The sequence below is a fragment of the Cupressus sempervirens genome, chromosome 5 (assembly GCF_028749045.1).
Source record: "Cupressus sempervirens isolate cs-2001-9-10 chromosome 5, ASM2874904v1, whole genome shotgun sequence".
Lineage (NCBI taxonomy): Eukaryota > Viridiplantae > Streptophyta > Pinopsida > Cupressales > Cupressaceae > Cupressus > Cupressus sempervirens.
In genome coordinates this window covers 564,273,379-564,297,189 of record NC_143122.1, presented here as the reverse complement: position 1 = coordinate 564,297,189, position 23,811 = coordinate 564,273,379, and the positions used below count along the sequence as shown (strand labels likewise).

At 38.1% G+C, this 23,811-nt stretch overlaps 1 protein-coding gene across 3 annotated transcripts in view; it reads right to left on the bottom strand.

Moving 5' to 3' along the window:
- RUS3 (root UVB sensitive protein (Protein of unknown function, DUF647)) overlaps nt 1–23,811 on the bottom strand; it is a 271,831-nt gene that overhangs the window by 178,491 nt on the left and 69,529 nt on the right. For all 3 annotated transcript variants that reach the window (XM_089831895.1, XM_089831896.1, XM_089831897.1), the window contains exons 3-5: nt 11,948–12,007; nt 11,788–11,826; nt 11,611–11,673 (exon numbers count right to left, since the gene is read on the bottom strand). In XM_089831895.1, coding sequence (XP_089688021.1) covers nt 11,611–11,673; nt 11,788–11,826; nt 11,948–12,007 — 162 coding nt within the window. The remainder of the gene's footprint in view (nt 1–11,610; nt 11,674–11,787; nt 11,827–11,947; nt 12,008–23,811) is intronic.

Here is a 23,811-nt window from a genome sequence, read left to right as displayed (position 1 = left end):
GCTTGTATTATGGGTTTTTGATATTATGATCAGTGAGTCTCATTGGTTAGACTAGTATCATTCTTTCACAGTATGGACAAGGTATTGTAATTCTTTGAAGGTTATTCCATTTTGTTGTGTGAATCACAGAATTTTTGTAGTCAACAGCGGATCTCTTACAGCCATTTTATTTCAACTTGTTAACAAAGTTTGTGGTTGTTTCCTGTGTGATAATCTTGTTGACATACTCTGATAATGGCAAATGGAACGAGGGTTTCTGTAAAGAAAGTTAAGAAGTCATTACAGTATCCGATGTGGAAAAAGGAGGTAAAATATAAATTTGATATAACAGCCACAGGTATGCTCCTCTTTTGCCTTTTTAAAGATGGTGCTGATTTTGAAAGATTTGATTTGGTGCTTGAAAAACTCCTACAGTATTTTTGTGTGTGCTCCAAATTGAAATGGATGATTGTTTTTTCAATTTTATCTTCAGAATGGCCAATTTTCTTTTTGCCCAAAATATTGGGGTTTCACGGCTGCTCCAATTGTTTGGTAACAGTCACTTTAAAACACGAGGAATGTTGTTTATAAAAGAATTTTGTTTGTTTAGTTGCATACCTGAATATAAGCAGTTCATGTTAGTTGAAAGATGGTTGGGAAATTGTTTATGTTTTTAATTACTTGCGGGAGATAAAAACAGTTTCCTGTTTAGTTTGTTTTGGAAACTTAAAACATTCTTTCTTGAAGTTGAAAGACAGTGCTACAATCTCTTCCTTTTTCTTGAACATAAGGATAATATGTTCAGTTGTGAAGATTCTTATGAGGGATTCAAAACATTAACCCTAACTGAGGGTTTCTTGAATTTTGTTTTTAAGAGATAAATGAATCAACTTTGCTGCTGTTAATTAATCAAGAAGAGGAACAGTTTATCAAGACAGTTTGAGTTCTTCAAATCTCTTTTTGTGGAGATTTTAAGCACCATACTGTTAATCCTGTTTTGAGGATTTGTTTATGAAAATCATTATCAGTTTTATAACTGACTACTTATCAAATGAATGTAAATTTTTCAGTATATCCCTATATAAGGGAATGTGATTGCATGTGGAAAAAAAAAGTGAAACAAAGACAGTCATTTTATCTTTATGTATGGAATACACAATTCAGAGTTGAAAGAAAAAATATAAGATTGTAAATATATATATACATATATAGGTGTGTGTGCAACAAAAGCATACAGTTATATATGTAAGCGATTTGAGAAGATACATTGTAAAAAAAAGCAAAAGGGTTGAAGTCCTAAAAAGTTGTAGTTGCTAATGTAACAAAGAGTTGTTGCTCAATAAAGATAACAGGTTCCAACAGAGTGGTTTTTTCCCTATGAGAAAACCGAAAGGTTTTGAGGGTTTCCCACTCAGCACAAAATCTTGTGTCTGTCTTCTATGAGTTGTTTACATTGCTCCGATATCTTGCACTCTTGTACTATAACCAGTTTATATGTTCAATGTCTAAATGTGCATGTGATAAATAAATCTGAAAAAACTGATAAGCTGATTATAACAACATACACCTCTAATATCAAGAGTTGGCAAGATCTGAATAGTATACCAACCTCCATCAAGAAAGGAATGCAACAAATAGCTCCTCCCAATTCCCTAATCCATAACCCATGTGAATGCTCCACCTAGGTCCCAAGTGAAGACCTGTGTGATGTGCCTGGTATCACTAACTCTTATAACACAAGTGCCAATGAGGATGATACTACTTGCCCAACTATGCAAGGATATATACCATACCAGCTATCCCAATCTCACATATATGAAGAGTCCATCAGAATCACAATGGGACCAAGAAGATCATTAGACTCTTGTCACTCTACTCGAAAAATCTTCACCAAGCCCAAAATGGTGAAGCCCATCAGTACAACCCACCCAAGCTATACTGTCAACTTTGTCAGTGCTCAAGTCCCAAAGCAAACTGCTCTCACATCCACTGGTTGTCAAGAGATACAAACCATGGAAGGAATATGCAACCTCACAACTACATCCAACCTCTACAAGACCCCCACAAATGTGTTGACTCTGCAAGCAATTCAACCTATAGCAACTGACACCATAATCACCTTGTAACCCTAAATCCACATTAGATCTTTGTGATATAGAAGTAACCAACCCACTCAAATACATTTCACTATAATGGAAAACTAACTGGTGTCCCTGTGCATAATCTCCCATAGTCCTTTGAGTTGGGTACTTGCAGCCACTGATCCCATTTCCATCCCACAATGGATTATACCATCTCTGAGCCCATCCACACATGTGCCTTTTCAAGTCCTCCATGTGTGGATCAAACAAAAAATGATGAGCACTCCTCTCTGTATAGTCATGATGAATAATCTCAACCTCAATCAATGGCTCATCACAAAATACAATATGCTCACTGAATGTGGATGAATCATGCTCAGTCTGATGACCTCTCATCCTAACATCACTGACAGCCTCCTCAATTCTCATATATGATTGTTGAGCCGAATTAGAGCTTGCCAAATTTAATTTCTGGTAGAGCTCAACAATCTGATTTTTTGCCTCACGAAATGCCACTAATGCAACCTCTAGGATGTCCTTAGTATTCGAGAGCTCACAAGTAAGGGTGTTCACTTCTTCTTCCTTCTTCCTTAATGCTTCAAAATATATCTCTGTCAAGGAGGCTGATATGAAGATATTTCAAGTGAATCATGTGGTTTCCAATTTGCAGTGAATGATATGTCCGCGGATGCATGCAATGGTCTTTAAAACTCATAAAATGTAAGAGATAAGGACAGATATAAATCAAAAACAATTCTGAACACCGTCTTCATAATCACATGGCAACAATTACATCCAACAGCTAATACTATTCAAGACAACAGTTAGATACAGAGTTTGGAATTAATAAAGGAATACTTGGTACTATATTAGGAATTTGCACACCCTCTGATGTGGATTACACACCACTATGCTTGTGTAAGAAACGGCTCTATAATGCGCTAACACCTTAAAATGAAACTCCAGATAAAGGTAACAACCAGCAGCAGTCTTCAAATAGCACTTACGTGGAGAGATGTAGGCCCAGCTTGTGACTTCTCTATGGTTCACTCATATAACAGTTCTGGAGAAAAAAGTATAGCCACTATTATGTTTTCATTATCTTTAAACTAATTCAACACCTATGCCCATCAAGTGTATATACCATGAGTCTAAAAAAGGAATGCTTAGCAACAAGAGATAATGAATACTCAACCTCAGAAAAACATATCCAGCCACAGCTCCATATACTCTTTTATAGAAATTTTAATCTTCACAGAGATTACTCTTCATTTCTTCAAAATCTCTCACTCAACAATACTCACTCCCATTGTCAGTACCCTGTTTTCTAACAGTAACAAGACATACGAACCAAAGGATAGATTGTCTGTATTTTGTGCCAGTCAACTCAAGTGTAGCTATGATAGAAATCCTGGATATGTGTTCCTTGAAACTGTTTTGAAGCTTATTAATGATTAGCCTGAGGATTTGATATTATTTTTGAGATAAACAATATTGCATGCATAGTCTGTTATGCTCCACATTCACTATTGTTCCCTTATAGCTTGAGTAACACCCAAATAGCACTGTACATTTTGTGCACGGTACCTGCTCGGTAATGGCAGGCTTGGAAGAAAACTTTATTTCTATATTTTCAATGGCAATAGGGTAGATACAGTTCAAGAAAACACAAATTTCAGACTCTCCCAAAATCTTTGATAAACTAATCTTTCGTATCTTGAATAATACTGGACGCCAAGCAATGACTTCCTTCACAATCTCAACTACTACCTATCGCCAAACAACACCCGCTAATGGTTTTGATTATTATATTCCAATTTGTGTCCTTCATATTCACCAAGGCAATACAAATACATTTATTCCCCGAGCTGAAATGCAAGTCATGTGATATTCATCATGACAGTGAACTAATCAATGTAAAGCCATCACCTTACAATGTTAGATACAAGTGTACATTATTTGAAACATCGTCACCTTTCAATAATATGCATAGAGGGGCCATCAAGTCACGGAGTCACACATGACATCTACCATGAATCATATCAAAGGGTGGATCCACCATAGATACTCCTAGAGGGTGGATCCATGGCTTTCACCTCAAACTTCTCTCTTGTAAAGAAGAATGAATTGCGAGGGATTTCACTTGAACTTCTCCTCTACGAATAACTCATGAAGCCAACACTAACCTTTTGACCTCCTCGTGCAAGGTTGCTTCTGATGAATATTAGACTCCCTTTGAATCTGATATTAGTCGTTTCACCTCCTCATTCAAAGTTTCCACTTTGTCAAACTCCCTCTAAAACAAATATTAACTTTCTCGTCTCCTTGTTCAAAGTTCCCTGTGATAGATTTTCATCTCACTCTAAATGTTGATTCTTCCTCTTCAAAGAACCATAACTATTTTTAAAGATGTCTGCAACCAACTTAGCCACATGGACGCAAGCTATGTATTCATCCTTCAACTTGCATGACTTTTACACATGATCCATCATGCTTTTCTCTTGAATGCTTCTTGATCCAACTAGTACTCATCTATCAAGGAATATCACTACATAGATATTCACACAAAGACCTTCTAACCCACATACATGGAACTTCATTTTATGAATTATAATCCTCTGACTCCTAATTATGAGAGAAACCATCTCGACTCCGTCCATTTCTTCTAGACCACCACTATGACTAAGATCCTTGGATGTCAACTGGAGCAAATCCCTTAGATGCTCCTTATGTCATGGAGGCAAGCCATGTTCATATACTCCAATCATGGAGAATATTTTGTTCAGGCGTTCATGCTAATGTGGCTCCTTTCTTGAAGCTCCATGTACATGCAATAGCCTCCTAACTTGCAAGTTTACTTATGACAGATGTGCCAGACTCCCTCTTAATGGTGTCTCCCTCTCAACATGGACAACATAACATTAGAATTTAATATGCTAGAATCAAATTTAGCTAATTTCAATATTTCCTTTTACTTAGGAAGGATTCAAAATATTCACATCATCACCATGGCACTCTCAAATAGTGATTTTGAACATCATGAACTCTTTCTCTGATATCAACTTGCATACTTGCAAAGGATGTCCTTCTACCTTGTGTTGCCTACAGAGGGTGGGAAATACAATTTAATGTATTGAAGAAGCAGTCTGCATGATCTCCATCTGTATAATCTGCACGAACTCTTTTATGAAAATAAATAACTCCTTGGTAGAAGAAAACCTCAGACACATCTGGTACTCCAAACATGGCGCCATCGTGAAAGCTATTTGCATAGATTAATAAGAGTCCAAGAGAAATACCAATGCTTGAATCATGATTCACTAACTAATAATAACATGAATTAATAACAGCAGGATAGAAGAGCATTATTCATCCATAAGGAATACTTATCTCTTTATACTTCTTGGTTTGTCCTCAATCAATAGACATAACATCTAGCAACATAGAAGTCAGACTTGATTAAATCCCATTCATTTCTCTTTCCTCAGCTCCATACTTTACCTTTTAGTCCCCTCCATCAATATGCCAGCTCATTAGAGAAGCTTGTTTACTTTCCTTAAAAATGCAATGTAAATTTACTCCATGGATGCATTCAGATCAAAACTGCCTATTGCTCTAAAGAATGATGTCAAGTGTGCCATAAGACAACTGTAATATATGAACATCTCTCCCAAGTCATCCACCAAAACTTGACTTGGCGAACATCTCCAAGAAGTTGTTTGTAATGTCCCCTTTTTTTTCTAGGACATTATAATTTTGTGTTACCAGCTCACTTCGCCTAGGTTTCAAGGGCGAAAAAGTTCTTTACAGGGTTCAATTCGAGATTTGGCCTAGACATTTCTAGTTTCAAACCCATCAGAGCAATTTTGGCAGGTCGTCCGAATGCTTACTATTTTTACTAAGTAAACAGAGCTCAGAATTCTTGGAATCTTAGTGTTGGTTTGGAAGTGTCTCGCCGAGAGGTTTCCAATGAGCTATTGCACGTGCTTATTCGGGTTGATTTGGTTAGTTATTTTGATGCTTGATGATTATATGGTTTACTGACTAAATGACTTTAAAAGTTCATTTAACTTGTCACTTTATTTTAAAAAGGTATTATGTTCACTTAAGTGACTAAAGGACAAAAAAGGTGTTTTATCCCACATTGCCTAAAAGGGCGTGCATCACATTGGGAAAAGTGATAAAGGTACAACAAGCTCCACATGGGGAGGTATGAAGATTATAATATTTAAAACAAATATTAATCTGGGAGCTAGAAACAGTGATTAGTTATCTCTTCAAGGACGCAAACCCTTGAAGAAGCTTTTGGAGGTTGGACACAAACCTAGCCTTCTTATAGGTTTAATCTGCATTTACCAATCTGACTGTTATTTTTGTTTATAAGATTGGATTATTTAGATTGTTGCATGTTATTGTATTGTTGTTATATAATAAAGTAACGTGTTTGGCAATTATTTATGTTAACTCCTAGTTTATATATGTACTTCTGAATATTGGAGGAATAAAACAAACTTTTTTTGAGTTTTCTTGTATGCAAATCTACTAGTTACAAATTGAGTTCTGGAATTTATATCAAATATTGGCTTTATGTTAAGTTTTAAATCTGCAAATGTATATTGAGGGTTTTTAGTAAAATATCAGGAAAGCGATATTATAGAGGTATCAAAGCCGGTCTTCCTGCCAGCTTGTGAAGTTTTATACAAACATAAGCACAATTTTTGCAGGAATTAAGGTAGTTGTTATTGGTGATTGTTAGTGGATTCCACAGAGTGTTTAGGCACAGTCCAACTATACACTTGGTTAATGTACCTGCACAGCATCTCAAATTTGCATCTGTGCATGGGAGTTAGAGTACAATAGCAAAGAACATTCTCATTAGATGGACAGGTCAAAGGAAGTTAGATAAGAAAATATACAAAGACGTCTACAGTGGCCTATGGAAAGATATCACACCTTTTGACAATTTTGGAAATTAAAGAGGAATTCTTACAGGTGTAAGCACGATGCTCACTATCTGGAGCAAATTTATGGGTTCACGTGTGGGTCTTATTTTTCATCGTGGGTAGTATATTTCAAACAGCGATTTACAACTATCGTCAGATGTGTTTTCTACTTTATACAACCATTCTTATTATTAATTGATCAGACTGAGATTTATCTACATCTTCCACGATGCATACGGAAACACATATGGCTGATGGGTGATGTGGAAATAGTTACAACATCGTTTTTCGCCTAATGAAGTGACTTTAAAAGTCTATTTAACTTGTCACTTTATTTTTAAAAGGTATTATATTCACTTAAGTGACTAAAGGACAAAAAAGGTGTTTTATCCCACATTGCCTAAAAGGGTGTGCATCACATTGGGAAAAGTGATAAAGGTACAATAGGCTCCACATGGGGAGGTATGAAGATTATAATATTCAAAACAAATATTAATCTGGGAGCTGGAAACAATGACTAGTTATATCTTCAAGGATGAAAACCCTTGAAGAAGCTTTTGGAGGTTGGACGCAACCCTAGTGTTCTTACAGGTTTAATCTGCATTTACCAATCTGACTGTTATTTCTGTTTAAGATTGGATTATTTAGATTGTTGCATGTTATTGTATTGTTGTTATATAATACAGTAACATATTTGGCGGTTATTTATGTTAACTCCTGGTTTATATATGTACTTTCGAATATTGGAGGAATAAAACAAACTCTTTTGAGTTTTCTTGTATGCAAATCTACTGGTTACAAATTGATTAAAGTTCTGGAATTTATATCAAATATTGGCTTTCTGTTCGGGTTAAATCTGCACGTGTATATTGAGGGTTTTTAGTAAAATATCCAGAAAGGCATATTACATTGTTGATCAGAAAGCTTCATTTTATATCCATCTTTGTGATTTGAAGAAAGGCATATTTCTATGAAGAAGTTGGTCTCATAGTTCTATGTCGCCTCAAACCAAGGAGGGCTATACGGAGGATCCAATAGTAAATTATGTTTCAAGAGACCATTTCTTCGTACTTGTTTGGTCATTCTCTCTTTCCTTAGAGAATATCAACATGTGACTTTAATGTAGTCTCCTTCTTCAATGCATAAAGCTATGAAATGATAATCTATTTCAATATCATCAACTTTGGCCTGGAATGTTATCTCCTCTATATTATCTTGAGACTACAAAGTCTTCGTATACCATTATTGGGTCAGAATATGGAAATCTGTCATATCTGCTTTTCGTCCAAGTTGGCCAATACACATTCTTGACCAACACCATGGTCCCTCCAACTATGATGATGAAAATTGTATTCACCAAGCACAGAACTATCTCCTGTGTAATGCTAAAAGAAATTTATGCCATCTTTATACTGTTAGCTAACTTTTCTAGCATGAAAATCTTTCCACAAGTTACAGAAACTACAATCGATTTATGCCCAGACATATTTTGACATCCTCAAAACCTCTAGTTTCCAGTGTCATTAAGAGACAATAGATTAAAATCTCTGTCTCTCTCCCTCCATTAATCACCATTTGTTTAAATACCCACAAGACGCTCATCTATTCTCAGATCTCATATCGCACATACATTCAACAACATTCTGAACTTAAAAGGAATGCTCACGATAAGAATATCTTAAATCGACCATGACTGACAACTACAATCACTACAGTTACAAATTGATGAAAACTCCTCTTAGGAATCAACACAATATTCGAGATATGCATATTTGTATCTGTATATCCTCCAATATGTAGTTTGATCAACAATCTTAGCAGAAAAATCAAACCTTAACTGTATTCTTTGCACCTCCAAATACGACCAGCATCAATGACAATAGTATTCAAAGGGCGAAATAATATTCTCTTTCAAATTCATCGAAAATCCATTATCTCTTTGTCTGTTGCAACATATCTGGTCAACAACACATCTATCCCACAGTACATCCTTGTCAGATTTGTATGGAATCAAAGAGGACTAATATTTCTATCCCAACTTCTTTGTTTCTGGCACTGTGATCCTCCTCAATTCAATGTCCCCATACAATCAATATTTGCAATTATATCTATCACAGTTTTTGGTACCAGATTCGATCACATTTCCTTGTATTTAACACACATAGCATCTATAGTTCCGTATCAATCACGTATTAATTCGTTCCTTCCTTAGTCCCTCCTAGGACATGCAATGATCACACAAGAATAATGTATTGACTGTAATCTTAGAAAGTCTGTATACTGACGATATCTTAAATCTGAATAGTATCTCCCAATGCAGACATCCTAGGACCACACTGTATCTCAAGAATCATGACACACGATCTCACACAAGAATGGAATGTATTTTTAATTCCAAGATAGAATGTGTTATGAGAAATCTGATATCTCAAATTTAATCGGATCTTCCTTAACCTGGCTCTGATACCATGTTATATGTGATTAAATTTCTTTCAGATTTCATCTATCTATGTCTTTTCATTTTCAGAATCTAATTTACTAATCTCTGAATTCTGTTCTGTAGGATGTAATCAGAACTTGGTCTTTTAGAAATGTATTTGCAAATAATAATTCAATATTGATAAATACTGAATACTGATTTGATATTCTGAATCTGATATGTATTGTCGCCAAACTCCAAAGGGCAGAGCATTAATTGATTTTGATGCTCTTCTGCCTAATTGAGTATATATAATCAAATTGAAAGTCATGTCCATGAATGAACATGTCTCCACAAAGTGGAGGCATGTCCATTCATGACATGCCTCTTCGTTTATAACTATTTGTTTACCAAATAAACAGGCCCAAAATCTGATTATAGAAATGGATCTTTAAGGGATCTTTAAGGGACCTTTAATGGTTGTCAAAGTTATCGCTTCTCTAAGATATTGTTTCTTTCTTCACTTATCAGCAAAAAGCTTCTATGAGTCTAGAAAGGCTTTTATATGAATGTATTGGTTGAATTTCAATACATTTGTATTACTAATATATAGCCAAGCTGTTTGGAGGGTGTCCATTGTTGAAGTGCATGTAATCACAGTTTCTATATAGATTTGGATAGCAGCCAAGCAGGATCTATAGAAGGATTAGTGGTCTGCTTTGTATTTATTCACAGCATTGAGTTAGCTAGTCATGTGTTAAATGTAATATTCTCCAATCTGTTGTATCATTTGCTTTTGTATGTAACAAGAGGAAGTAGCAAAAACCCTCAATTATACCCCGCATGTAAGCACAGAATGGATGTATGTAATTTAAATTTGAGATTCCTCTTTATTTTTGGGGGCAAGACTGGATGTTTTGTTCACCTTGTTCTCTCTACCGGTACCCCTAGTGAACTGGGTTGTAAAATAATTTTTTAAATTAATAAAATATTGGTCATGGCCCATTACTCATCAAATATACACAGACACACATAATAGATATTATTAGCAGGTTATTGTTTATAGATTAGAACAAAAACATGTAATGTTTAGTATTTTTTTAAAAGTGCCTTAAAATCTGAGAGCTAAACCAAATGGTTGAATAAAAATATTCAAACACAAAATTAAAATGCATAACTCTCCCGCCTGCAAACCTGCCACCAGCAATGCAATTTTGCAGAAGAACAAAATGCCAGCAAAACCACACACTAAACACTCAAATCTCTTCTTCATTTGGATGCAACACATGAAAGAAAACATGTTACACATTTAACAAAAAGTCTAAAATCTTATAGCAGAACCAAAGCAGCAAAACTAAAAACACAGCACACTATATAACAGTGATGGCTGATAGCAAGACCAAAACATGATAGCCCACAATATGTTCGGGAAGCTATTATGTGCTATTTAAATTATGAAAAAACTAATGTAAGATGCATCTTTGAAACTATTCTTATACACATTTAATCACAGGGATTGTAAAGTGAACATATGGCAAAAGAACTGAATTTAAAGAAATTTTTTATGTTTGTCAGATTAAAATTTATTTGGATGAGATCCAGCAATCTCAATGACTTATAGATACAATATAAAAGATTGTGTTGCCTCTAATAGTAAGTTACCTTCACTGACAGTAGGGCTTGCCTACTATTTTGGGCCAGCCATATGTTTTTAATAGACCCTCTTAAATAAAGTAAAATAATTATTTTTATTTTTTTACTCCTGTCGGTCTTTTCTAGTTGAAATTCTTTTGATATATCATGTTTATTTCTAATCTCAGTACATATTTTACTTGGAAAAAAAAATTAATTATCAGAATTTTTTCCAAGCTTTTCCAGTTTGAAACCAAGTTCAATTCCAATTACACTTTTTTCACCTCATGCTAAGGCATTGTGTATGGAATGCTACAATGGAGAATCCAACTCTCGCCAAGAAGACATCTATTTTCTATTCATCATACAGACGTTTTATTAACAGAAAATTTACTTGCAGAATTTGGAATGACACAAGATGCCTATAAATCCAAATACCTACTGCCACAGAAATTATATGTTGTGCTCATGTTGACTAAACATAAATGTCCATGTGCTTTTGACTTTATATGTTCAAATGCAAAAAACAAAAATAATTCACTTGCATACACTTTACCTGAAATGTTGCACCAACAACTGTCGCTGTTGTCTCTCCAACCCCAATTGCACTCAAAAGAGCCTATGAATTTATTTAACTGTTATTAGCAACAAAAATAATGAATCCTGAAATCACTGAGAATCTGTAAAACAAACTCATAAAGTCAAAAAATGGAGATCTCCAATCACAGCCTACTTGTGTAGAAAGCATGCATCGGATGTACGTTGACAGGCCCTGCAAACAAGAAGTTATCCAATGATATAACTAAATTAAAGTATGATAATTTTTTAAAATAAGACAATTGATACAGATAATTAAATCAAAAACATGACATAATTTGAATGTTAGTCTCTACCTGAAGAGAGTCCCATATCTGAAAAGGTATGTAATCAGAAGTTACACTGTTTGGAAAACCCTGCAAGATGCAAGCAAACAAATGAACCCAAAAGAAAGCATTAACTTATTTGCATCATTTAAATACATCTTTTCTAATTCACAAAGGAGTTGTATTTATAATTGGTAAGATGTCGATTGTTTAAAAATTCAATGTGTGTCTTTCATAAATAATTCATTTATCTTAGGATAAGATAGGAGATCCAGTCAACTCTATTGTTCAATATTCTCTTCAGTGGACTAACTTATTTATCATTGTAACAATCACCTTCACCTGAGCAGACTGCATGTACTCTAGCTCAACTCTAGTTCAAGTATATGCTTGACTGGGAGAAAATATTCTACTTATAGCATTTCCTCTCAGTTGGACTTTTCTCACATATTAAAATGAATGGGTATTCTAAGATGACCACAGGCATGAGAGAGAGAGAGAGAGAGAGAGAGAGAGAGAGAGAGAGAGAGAGAGAGATTTCTTTGAATCCTTCAAATCCTAAAAATCGTGTGCATTTGAAAGGATTTTAAATTCCAATGTGGTGTCAGAGCCTGGCTCCAAACCTTCATGGATGAACTTTGACTGCACCAATGGACCTATAGCCATCACAAAATCCAAGTACCCTCTAACATGCTCAAATCAGCCTCTTGGACGTATAGATCCACACATTAAGATTCTGCCTGTTTGTTCTCTAAATAGTAACAATTTTTCTTTCATTTTTCCCATAAACTTTCTCAAAAAGGGATACTGGTGTACCCTATAAATTACTATTAGAGGAGTTCCAATAGCGGACCAACAAAGTATTCAATATTATTTTTTAGATATTCAAAATAATTGTGAAGGCTGCAGAATATAAATTGAGGGATTAATAAAATCTTACGTGAACATGCAAATGCCTATTTTGAGTTTGTCTGTTAACTATACAATTAGTAACTTGAAGATTATGGCATTTTCACCAGTGTTCTCAACCCTAATGTAAAAGTGGTCTCTAACAGGAGACTGAATAACATCTTCAATGAACCTAACAGGGTGAAATGGGAGTTAATTAAAAAGGCTATTGGGCAACAGGGTTTGGCAATACTGGAAAGAAGAGGAATCCGATCTCTGTTGATCAAGAATTTAGACTGAACTGATTCTGCTGGAAGTCCTCAAGGAAAGGGCGGAAAGAACAGAAGGAGAAAGTCAAGATGCTTCTAGCAGAAAGTGTTTCAAAGAAGGGGATATAACATTAAGGGATGATTTCCAGACAGGTCTATCAACGGGAGGTGCTGACAGATTTTTACCATGATTTGGCAAAATTTGTCCACCATTTGTGCATTATTCACAATAATGAACAAATGGAAATTTCTAGTGTTTCCTCCTTGACTGGTTTGTCTGACAGAGGCTGCTATAAGGACAAGAATTTGGAGCCAGGATTCCTGGTGATAAGTATCTAGTGGTTCTGGACACCTAAAGGGTGCCAGATTATTTGCCTTGTCTGACAAGAGTCCTATTTTCCCTACCATATATTTTGAAGGGGTGCTCCACCTGGATATATTTTGCTTTGCTTTGCTTTCCGTGGCAATTTGTTAAGACAGGATTGCAGTTCTGACACGTTTTTACTTGGCCATTTTCATTATGGGACAGGTTTTTTTCGTTCAAGGATTATTATTTATATTGCGTAGTTGCTTATTTTATTTGTTGCATAAAGCATCTGCCTGATTTGGCAGCTCTTCCTATGATAGGTTTTGTTTTCAGGTTATGGGACTCAGTAGTAACGATGTCGAATGTTGTAACCTTTCACCGGAGAGGAACCAAGGCGTGGCAATAAAAGTAACCTTCCACGCAATTAGACGTCCGTGGTTGGGACAGCTCCACTACACATGAAAAGATCGCAGGACATCTTCCATTTCACTAGCTGTTGCTCTAACATATCCACAACCTCTTAAGCATTGCATTGCATATCCACATCCAAAGTATCTCATATTGCCGATAATAATTTTGCAAAACCTGCGACTGCGAAGGAACTGTCTTCAACTATATCGAGGGTGAATAAAAAAGTTCGCAGAATCAGCAAGTCGACCATAGCTACCTGGCCATGGCAAAATAAAGAGACCCACGGAAGGAAAAGAGAAAAGTCCATAGAGAAAGACAACCGCGGCAAGAAGCGCTAACCCGCAGAGATATCAAATGCGACCCATGGAAAACCCAATCATATCCAGCGGAAAGTAGTGTAATCTACGAAAAAGTGTGGCCCGCAGAAAACAAAATCAATCCACGGGAAACAAGACAATGCGGAAGGAAACATAGTCTGCGGAAAGATCCTTGCGGGCCCATTCGCGGAAAGCTTCAGTGTGCAGAGAGAACAGCGCGGAAAAGACAGAGTCCACGGTTGAAAAAACCTCCGCAGGAAAATGGAACAAAGCTCCGCGAGAAGAGAAAAATACACCGCAGAAGGACACGCGGGGGACCTCCCGCGGACAGCTGCCCGCGAGACATCCCATCGTTTGTTTTTTTCTTTTTTTCTTTTTTCTTTTTTTAACAATTAAGAAATTGCAGCACCTTAATTTTGCCTCGAGGCGTTGTCGTTCTGCAATGACAACGACAAGGGAATCATCTGATCATTCTGTGACAATGACGGCGATAGCATCTTCCTGGCACGGTAGGATCCATTGACTGCGTGAGGTATATCTTGCCCATCCAACGTCCCCAACTTTATCACTCGATTTTCGCTGACCTCCCAGATCTGATATGGTCCAACCCATCTTGCCTTAAACCTTTCCTGTTTGATTTCATTCCGACTGTCATACTTGAGTACCAATTGCCCCGGCTAAAACCTGTTGAGTTTGTCATGCCATGCCTTATGTTTGTTCTGTGTCACCTCCGTTACCCATTGTGCCTGCAGTCATCGCACATCTAGCTTATTTCCTTGCTGTCGACACCCTTCAAGTATTTTTATGGTGCGATGCCTTCCGGTGCAGTCCGTTCACCATGTACCGGGCGGTGGAATTTTTCTTTTTTCTGGGTTTGTATTGTATGTCCTTCCCTTCTTCAGTCGTAACCTCCTTTGCGTCATCTGCTTCTTTGTATTCCTTCGGATACTCATTTTCCTCTTTTTTCTCACCTTCATCGACCCTTATCATATTACAATTCGGAAAGAGTTCGTAGTCTTCTATTTGCCAGTGGTAAAGGCCATTCACCGAGTCTAGGTCATCGTCATTCGATCCTCCTCCTAGTGTCAATACTCCTCCATCCGGTTCCATTCTCCTCTTTCCTTTGTCGTCACTTTTGCCTTCACCTTCTGAATCCGACGATGCTACCTCCTCACCTACCATTTGTGTGTGCAGGTCAATTATGAATCTTTTGCCTCCGCGCTCCATTGATAGGGTATTACGTTTCCAATCATGTTTTACTTTTTCTTGCACCAACCAATTACGTCCCAGAATAGCATCATATCCTTTTCTTTTCAATGGAATGACCACGAAATTCAATAAAAATGGCTGCGTTCCAATAGTTACCGGTTGCGCCCTTAAGGTTCCCAACGGTTTGATCCCGTGTTGATCTGCCGTGAGCAACTAGAATGCAGGTGGCCATAACGTCAGCTTTCCCAACTTCTTCCAGGTATCCTCCGGTAGCACATTCACGTCGGACCCTCCGTCGACAATTGTATCTGTCAGAACATTTCCCAAAATCCCCATCTCGACGACCGTCGGATGTCGTTCGGATGTAAGGGCTAGCAACATTGGGTCTTCTCCACCGGCGGCAATTTCCTTCTCCTTCCCTCGACTTGGTTCTCCCGGTAACTAAGGAACTGGCGTAATATTTGTGAGAGCAGATCGAAGCTGGGGCATTGTAAGAAGCAAATCATTTATCTTGACCCGTACCTCTGTTTGTAAAATCTATTGTACGATGTTTTGTTCTGCGGCGTTACTTGCCGAGGTGCCAGTGGTGTCTTTCAACTGCGAGGTCTCCGCCTACGATGCCTTTTCAATCTCTGCCCGTGCTTCCCCAAATTTCCTCTTTTCTTCTGCCGGGTTCGGGTACTCTTTTGCTTGCCTCCGTGTAATCGCCAGAAACTCTTCTTCATCTGTCCGGACGGTGATCAAATTCACTCCAGACTTCGAACACTTGGCATCTTCATGATCGCCGGGTCCGCACCATCTGCATAATAATTTTGGTGTGTTCGCCGTTGTACAGTTCCAAGCAAAATGACCCCACAAATTACATGCTCGGCATTATACAATCGGCCGTCCACTTGCATCATACGGGATTCGACTTCGGCTGCCATTATTATTGTTATTGTTCGCATTGTTGTTGTTTTGCCCTCTGCTATTATTCCTGTACCCACCCGGAGTGGCACCATCAATGTTTGCATTTTTCTTCCCTCCTGACGTGGAAGCTGCCTGTGTAAGAAGTACTTGTGGAGATCCTCTTGTCTTCATGTTAAAGTGGCACTCCTTTGTCGAATGGCCCATGATCTGACAAATGTCATAGAATTGATTCTTTGGACAGGATCCTTTAGTGTGACCGTCGGCCTTACACTCTGTGCACCACAACTCACTACCCTTTGTCTCCTTCTGCGTATTTTTAAACTCCATCATGCGGATCATGTCCTTCTGTAGGGCACAGACCTTCTTGCTACTGCCTTCATTGTCACTGCTATCTTCTCCGGAAAGCTTGTCATCATCGGAATTAGACGAGCTAGTCTTCTTCTTCTTCTTTGTCTTCTGCTCACTTTCAAGGTTCAATGCTTTGTTATAAGCTTCCGTGTATGACGATGACAGCACAATTTTCATTTTCTTCCACAATTTCGAGCGTAGGCCTTCCACAAACCATCTTTTCTGAAGTCCGTCCGCTGGCTTATTTTCCATTTTATTTATCAAATCTTTTAATTTCCTAGCGTAGACGCGAACAGTTTCATTCTTTCCCTACTTGGTATTGAAGATCTCGCCAACAATTTCATTATCATCATGCAACAGTTGAAATTCGGCCAGAAACTCCTTTTTAATGTTATTCCAACTGTCCAGCTTCTGCGGATCTGTACTAGTAAACCAGTCAATTGCCACACCTCGTAGGGTTGCCGGAAATTGCCTCATCCAGTCGTCTTCATCAATTATCCCATTTGCCCTCCAAATCGTTTCACATGTTTTGCAATGTCGAATGGGATCGGCCGTACCATCGCCATCGAACTTCGGCAGTTTCTCTTTTGGTCCCACCATCACGATTGATTTCTATAAACAGGCGTTGCTCAGTCCTGCAACACTGGCGCTCTTCACTCCCACACCGGCAGTCTGCACTCCCACACCGGCAGACTAGTCTCCACATCGACGGACTGCACTCCCACACCAATGGACTGATCTCCCACACCGGTGGATTGCACTCCCACACCGGCGGTCTACACTCCCACACCGGCGGACTGGTCTCCCACACCGGCAGACTCAACAGCTGCGAACCTTAGTGAAGAAGGGTGTTCTAAAGTTGTCCCCTGTGGAAGTATATCCCGGACGAAGAGTTCACCCCACGCTCTTGCTCCATCGGCACTCCGAGCCATGCGAGTCGATGCTCTTCCATCTGGATTCTCTTCCCTCGGCGAACACAAATTCAAAAACTCTTCCCGTGCTTCTTCCACCCGCTGCTGAGTTTCCTCCAACAAGTCTTCCGTGCTTCAGTTTCCGTCGGCAATCTTCTGGAATCTCCTCCGGCGTTCAGCTTGCTGTGCCAGAATTAAATTCTCTTGCGCAGTACGGATTCCATCTTTTCCCTTGACCTTATTTCGATCCTTGTTAGGCTGATTTGGCATTAATCTTCATTCCTCCCACCTTCCAGGTTCACAGGGCAACGACGCCAAATGTTTACCGCATAGGTTAAATAAGAAATGCACACAGACAATTAACACGAACAGCAGAACTCTTTAGATTATTCGCATATGGCAAAACATTACATTATGCTTCATAAGATAAGATGAATGATGATTTACAATGATCCCAGATGGGATATAAATACTATCCGCCGAACCTTCCCGAAGGAGTCCATTGGCCACAAACATTATGTCCGCTACAAACTATTTACCCGTCGGCTACAAAATCTTTACCGACGACATCAGCTACAGAATACAAAAACACCGACAACAATCAAGTCGGCTGACACCCCAAACCTAGAAACTCATCGGAGTGTCCCCCTATCCCGACGTACCCCAATACTGGTGTTACATTGAAAAAATCTAAACATCAAAAACAAAAAACTATACAATAATATTAAACATAAAATAAATCATAAACACTAGAAAATCCTAAAACAATAATAATGCCTAACTATTGTTGGCCCGCATCAAAATCCTTAAAGCATCCAACAAGCACATCAAGATTATCATTAGCAAGTTGGAAGGCTCTGTAGAGGAAAAGGCTACGGATGGGCCAAGCAAAAGAAACAAATCTAGCACTAGAAAGTTGGCATCCTCTGCTACTACGGAGATCAAGCAAATAAAGAAGGCTGCTAAGAGGATGGATCAACTAGAGCTGGAGGCAACGGAGCTTCTCAAGAATATCGGTTAAGGTTGTTTTGTTCTATGTTATCTTGTTTGTGCTTCCTGGCTTTTGATTTTTTCGGTCTTAATTTTTGTTGTTGTCCTTATCTGGCTGGCTTTTTGTCTTTTGGTCAGCCTTGTTCTATCTTGTTATGTTGTATCTATTGGGTTATAATGCTATAAATATGTAGTGTTATTTTGTACAAGGTTTTAGGGCCCCTTCAAAACTTGTTTTACTTAATCAATAATTATTGTTGACCTGCATAAAGCCTCATCATCCCATTCAGAAAACCTAATGTGAAAAAAGAACTAATCGTATAACACGAAGGAAAGGAATAGAGTGTTAAGTCCAGTGGTCTCGTCTCTCTCATTGTGGGAGCATGTCTTGTTGAAGCGATTTCGCCTGACTCGACGTTGGCAACCTACCTTTCTTCTTTGGTTGATCCAGATTGATAAGAAAGGAATTGCTTTTGGAAGAATGGTAGGGATTTATCAACAAAAGTGGAAGGTTGCCCCTATATGTACTTGAGATCCATCCCTAAAGGCTCGGATTGGACAACAGATATTTGACTTTTTCAATTGGATTCGGAATGATTCTCAACTTGTCTTGCCTCCCTCAAAGGATCAACTCCCATGAGTTTTTATAGTGAAGTCGAGCAACATTGTACAGAAAAATAATCAAAAGCCCTTAACAATAGTACTTCAAACACCTAAAAATTGTTTGAAAATTTTTGCCTCGATGAAAAAGCTCATCCTCATTTGCACAAGTCAAATTTTAACGATTTTTATGGAAACTTTTTAAGTTTGTCCAAATTCGAATTTCATGTGTGGAATTCGCCAAACTCTGTGACACAGCTTGTAGCAACATGTGACTCTTTATCCTTACAGAACATTGTGCCGTTGAAATGAAAGGAAGAATCAGCATTACTGTATCCTATTATTCCCTTAGTTGTATCAACCTCATAATATAACTCCATAAGTGCATTCAAAGTTGTTTCAATGATTTCATTGCATTCATTTTCAGTATGTATAGATGCATGTACATCTACAGAAGCGTCCTGGAGGTCAATCAAATCTTTATCATGAGGCAAGCTATTCTCTTCAACATCTAAATGGATAGTCTCCTTTTCCACCTGCTCTTCTCTATTTGAGAGAAGCTTCAATTTTCTCTCACATTATTTGAGCACATTATTGACCAAGCCACATGTAGTAGTAGAAGGAATCCATACTTGTTTGCAAATAGACAATGTCATAAATAAGATAGAACATCACTTTCATTTATACATGTGACCATAATGGTCTTCATAATTGTGGTAATCTCCTTACCATGTTTTGTTGCTGATTGTGACCAAGAAACGATGAAACATATTGTAGATCAGGTCATGCAATCCCAATTCTATCAAAAGGTTAATCTATGTTTTTGCAAAAAAATATTCAAGATAGCAACCCATTGTGAATAACTAATATTGTTGATGTTATCGAGATTTTGAAAACTATTCACAATTAGATACAATAACTCCTTCATTGTATCCTCATCGTAAGGAACTTGAGTTGTCAAAATTCTCATGATCTCACTTGAGCGTGAATTAAGCATCAATCTAATCCCATAAGCCAAACGCTAATCAAATTGTGTTTCCTTAAGGAAGTCACAACAGGGACGAGCTAGTTGTATCAAATTTGAAGTTGATTGTTCCACTATGCTCAAGCATTCATCTAATTCATTCATAGTGATGAAAACCACATCTGTTGGTTGATGAGTATTGAGCTTTCTACTTGCCTCTTGTAGAACTTTGACCAACCAATGTCTCTCCTTTGCCCCATGTGTAGGTCTAAAAAATATTCCCCAACAGGCTGGCAGGAACTTTAGCTCTGATACCACTGTCAGAATTAGACAATGGATAGACAACTAGGCATGACACCTCAACTCAAAGACGTGATGTCTTTACTGAGTATGAATGAATGAAAGATTTTTAATGACATCCAAGAGACCAGCAATCTAAGCGACCAACATAAGACCCCTTAATCAGCCTATTGAGATTTCTCCAAGCTGTCCCTTTTGTTGTGGATTTGCATAAGTAAGATGGCTCCCTTGAGGAGTCTTGGCCCTTCGAAAAGCTCTTTTATATTGTTTACCTTTAAAGTTTCTTTGTACTGGTTGCGAATTTCCTTGTATGCAATGTAATCCTTCACATAGTACCACTCTATTTCCACCACTCCCTCGTTGCAAAACCTACAAGTTCTATCCTCCCACTCTTCCTTAGGACCTTCCATCTGCTAGTTTTACATCTCAAACGGTGTGATCCAGATCTCAGTTGGGTGATTAAGATTTTTGCCTTTCCTTTGATCTCGGCTCCTAAATACTCTTTGTCACAGTGTAACACGAGGACACGCCCCCCTCCCCCCCCCCCAAAAAAAGAAAACTAGGCCATCTCAAAGACAGGGATGTCCCCGAGATGGGGGGATGGTGTCTTGGCATTTCGGACAGCACCACTTAGAGCGCCACCACTGCCGAAGACGGTGAGACGTCTTCGAGTGTGGGGGTGCGAGGGGATGCCAAGGAGTCTCCTTCATTGTGGGGGGACACCTGGACGTCTCCTGTGGCAAGCAAAAGAGGCACTTTAAAAATTAAAAAGTTTAACTCATTTTTAAAATGTTTTAATGCTTCTATTTTTATGCTATTGGATTGTGGGGCATATTCATTCCTCCTCCTTTGTTCAAAACCCTTCTATTCTTCATTTTAATTCACATTTGCATTTTTCATTGTTTGCGACAGCAAGAAGAAGAAGAGTGAAGAGCTGAGATAAAGGTTTGTGCAAGAGTGAAGAAAGTGTTTGCAAGTGAAAAAGCCTAGGAGCAAGAAGAAGAAGAGGAGAGTAGTTCTGGGTCTACCAAATCTTGTTGAAAGAGTTTTTCAAGCAAAAGGTAAGGTTTGTATCTTATTTTTATGATTTTCAAATGCATGTTTATGAATGTTAAATGTTAAATTTTCATTTGTTTAAACAACTTCTATTATCTTTCAACTCTTTCAATTGTCTATTTTCGTTTGTTTAAACGACTTCTATTATCTTTCAGTTGTATTACCAAAAAAAAAAAATTTAAAGAGTATAAAACAAAAAATTGACTTCCAATGGTTCCATAGGATTTGGGCTATTCTGAGTTGATTTCGGTATGTAAGAAATAACAAAAAATGTTTCTAAAAATATTAATTAACAATAAGCCTTGCCTATTCCGATTTTTTGTTCTTTGGTTGTAACTTGTTTCATTTTCTTATAGTTATGATTATCATTTATAAATTTAAATAATAGATTAAGATTCTTGATGTTTTAGTTTTAAAGTTTTTTTATTTAGCTTTATTAAAAAAAAAAATCATTTTGTGAAATGCAGTGTCAAAATGAGCTCCCACATTGATACTCATAGTGATGATGAGATGGAACTTCATTCAGATAGTGTTAGTGAATCAGAATATGAACCTGAGCCTGAGGTTGGGGCTGAGGATAATGATGACACTGTTGAGAGAGATGAGCATGAGAGTGACATTGGGGTTGGGCCAAATCTGCAAGGGGCCCAAACTAGTTCCACTTCCATGGGTACTAATTTTGTACTATCTGGTACTCCATCTATTGATTGCCCTTTCCCATCTTTGGCAGAGTGGGCTAGGGGTAAGTTTGATCCAAAATCTCCTTTAAAACAATTTTCCACTAGAATAACAAGTGGATTAGGCATAGGTGGCACAAGAAAGTGGAGATGCAATATTTGTGGTGAAGTATGGTATGGTGAAGTATGGTATGGTAGCATCACTTGAGTGAATGCACATTTCCTCTTTTGGACGGGTAAAGGTGTCTTACCATGTACGTTTCTGATCGAATCCAAAAACTTGAAGTTTAGAATTGAATTCAATAAGCTTTGAGGAGTTCCAGAGGACTTGGGCCTTCCAGTGCCTACTACCTTGGCTGGTAGGCAACAAATTCAGACTATACAGGAGGTGCATGAGCAACAAATACAGGGGTAACAACACTGACGCATGTCTTCTTCTAGACGGCAACATAGAGCTTCATCTACTACATTGCTAGGGGCAGCCTCCGCACCTTCCTCTACTTATAGCTCTATAGGTGTAACAACAGCCAAGACAAGCAAGGGGAAATGCAAGGCACAATCTAGTGACAACAATCCTATAGTAGAATTGTTTACAACCCAAACAAGAGAGAAGTTAGATGCATGCATTGGGAGAATGTTATTTGCCAATGGTGTTCCACTTCACATTGCTCGGTCTCCTTATTTTAAGGAGGCAATTCAAAAAGTAGCGAAGGCGGGATTACCATCATATGTGCCACCAAGTGAGCACAAATTGAGGACTAAAATCTTGGATGATGAGTATGCCAACATTAGTGAGTCCATGGAGACCATGAGGGCTGTTTGGGAGGAATCAAGGTGCAGCATTATCATGGATGGGTGGACAAACATTAGACACTGTCCACTCATTAATGTCATAGTCACATTTATAGAGGGCCCATTCTTTCTTACGGCGGTTGATTGTTCAGAGCATCAAAAAGATGCTAATTTTCAGTTTCAGATTCTTCGGAAAGCCATTGAGGAGATTGGGCCACAAAATGTGGTCCAAGTAGTGACAAATGTAGCTCATGTGTGCAGAGCTGCAGGGAGGCTTATTGAGGCCACATATTGGCATATTTGGTGGACTCCTTGTTGTGTGCATGCTATGAACAATGCTCTAAAGGACATGAGGGAGATTAGCTAGATAAAGGGAGTGGTGAGTGATGGTAGAGATGTGCAGATGTATATCTGCAACCACCACACCTCACATGCACTATTTAGGAGCTTCGCCAAGGAGTTCCTGAAGCCAATTGAGACACAATATGCATCCTATTTCATTCTCTTGGAGAGAATACTTGAGTTGCAGAAGCCACTGCAACTAATGGTTATGATGCATGAATGGAATAGGTGGGATGGTTCCAGGTCAGAGCAATGGATGAGGGTGAAGGATATAGTTAAGAGTGATGTATTTTGGAGAGATGCAAAATACATTGTTTCTATTATTAGGCCAGTCTTCGACATGATTAAGTATGGAGATGGGGATACACCTACACTTGGAGAGGTGTATGAGTGCACTGATTCTATGCTTGGGCAGATGAGGGCAATTGTACAAGAGAAGGACCCCACATTAGCCTTCTACAATGATCACATTTGGCCTATTATTCAGCATAGATGGGACAAACTTAACACACCTTTACACATGGTTGCATATGCATTGAATTCGAGGTGGTACATGACTAGGCCTGGTAGAGTTACACCACTTCACGATTGTTTATGATACGGG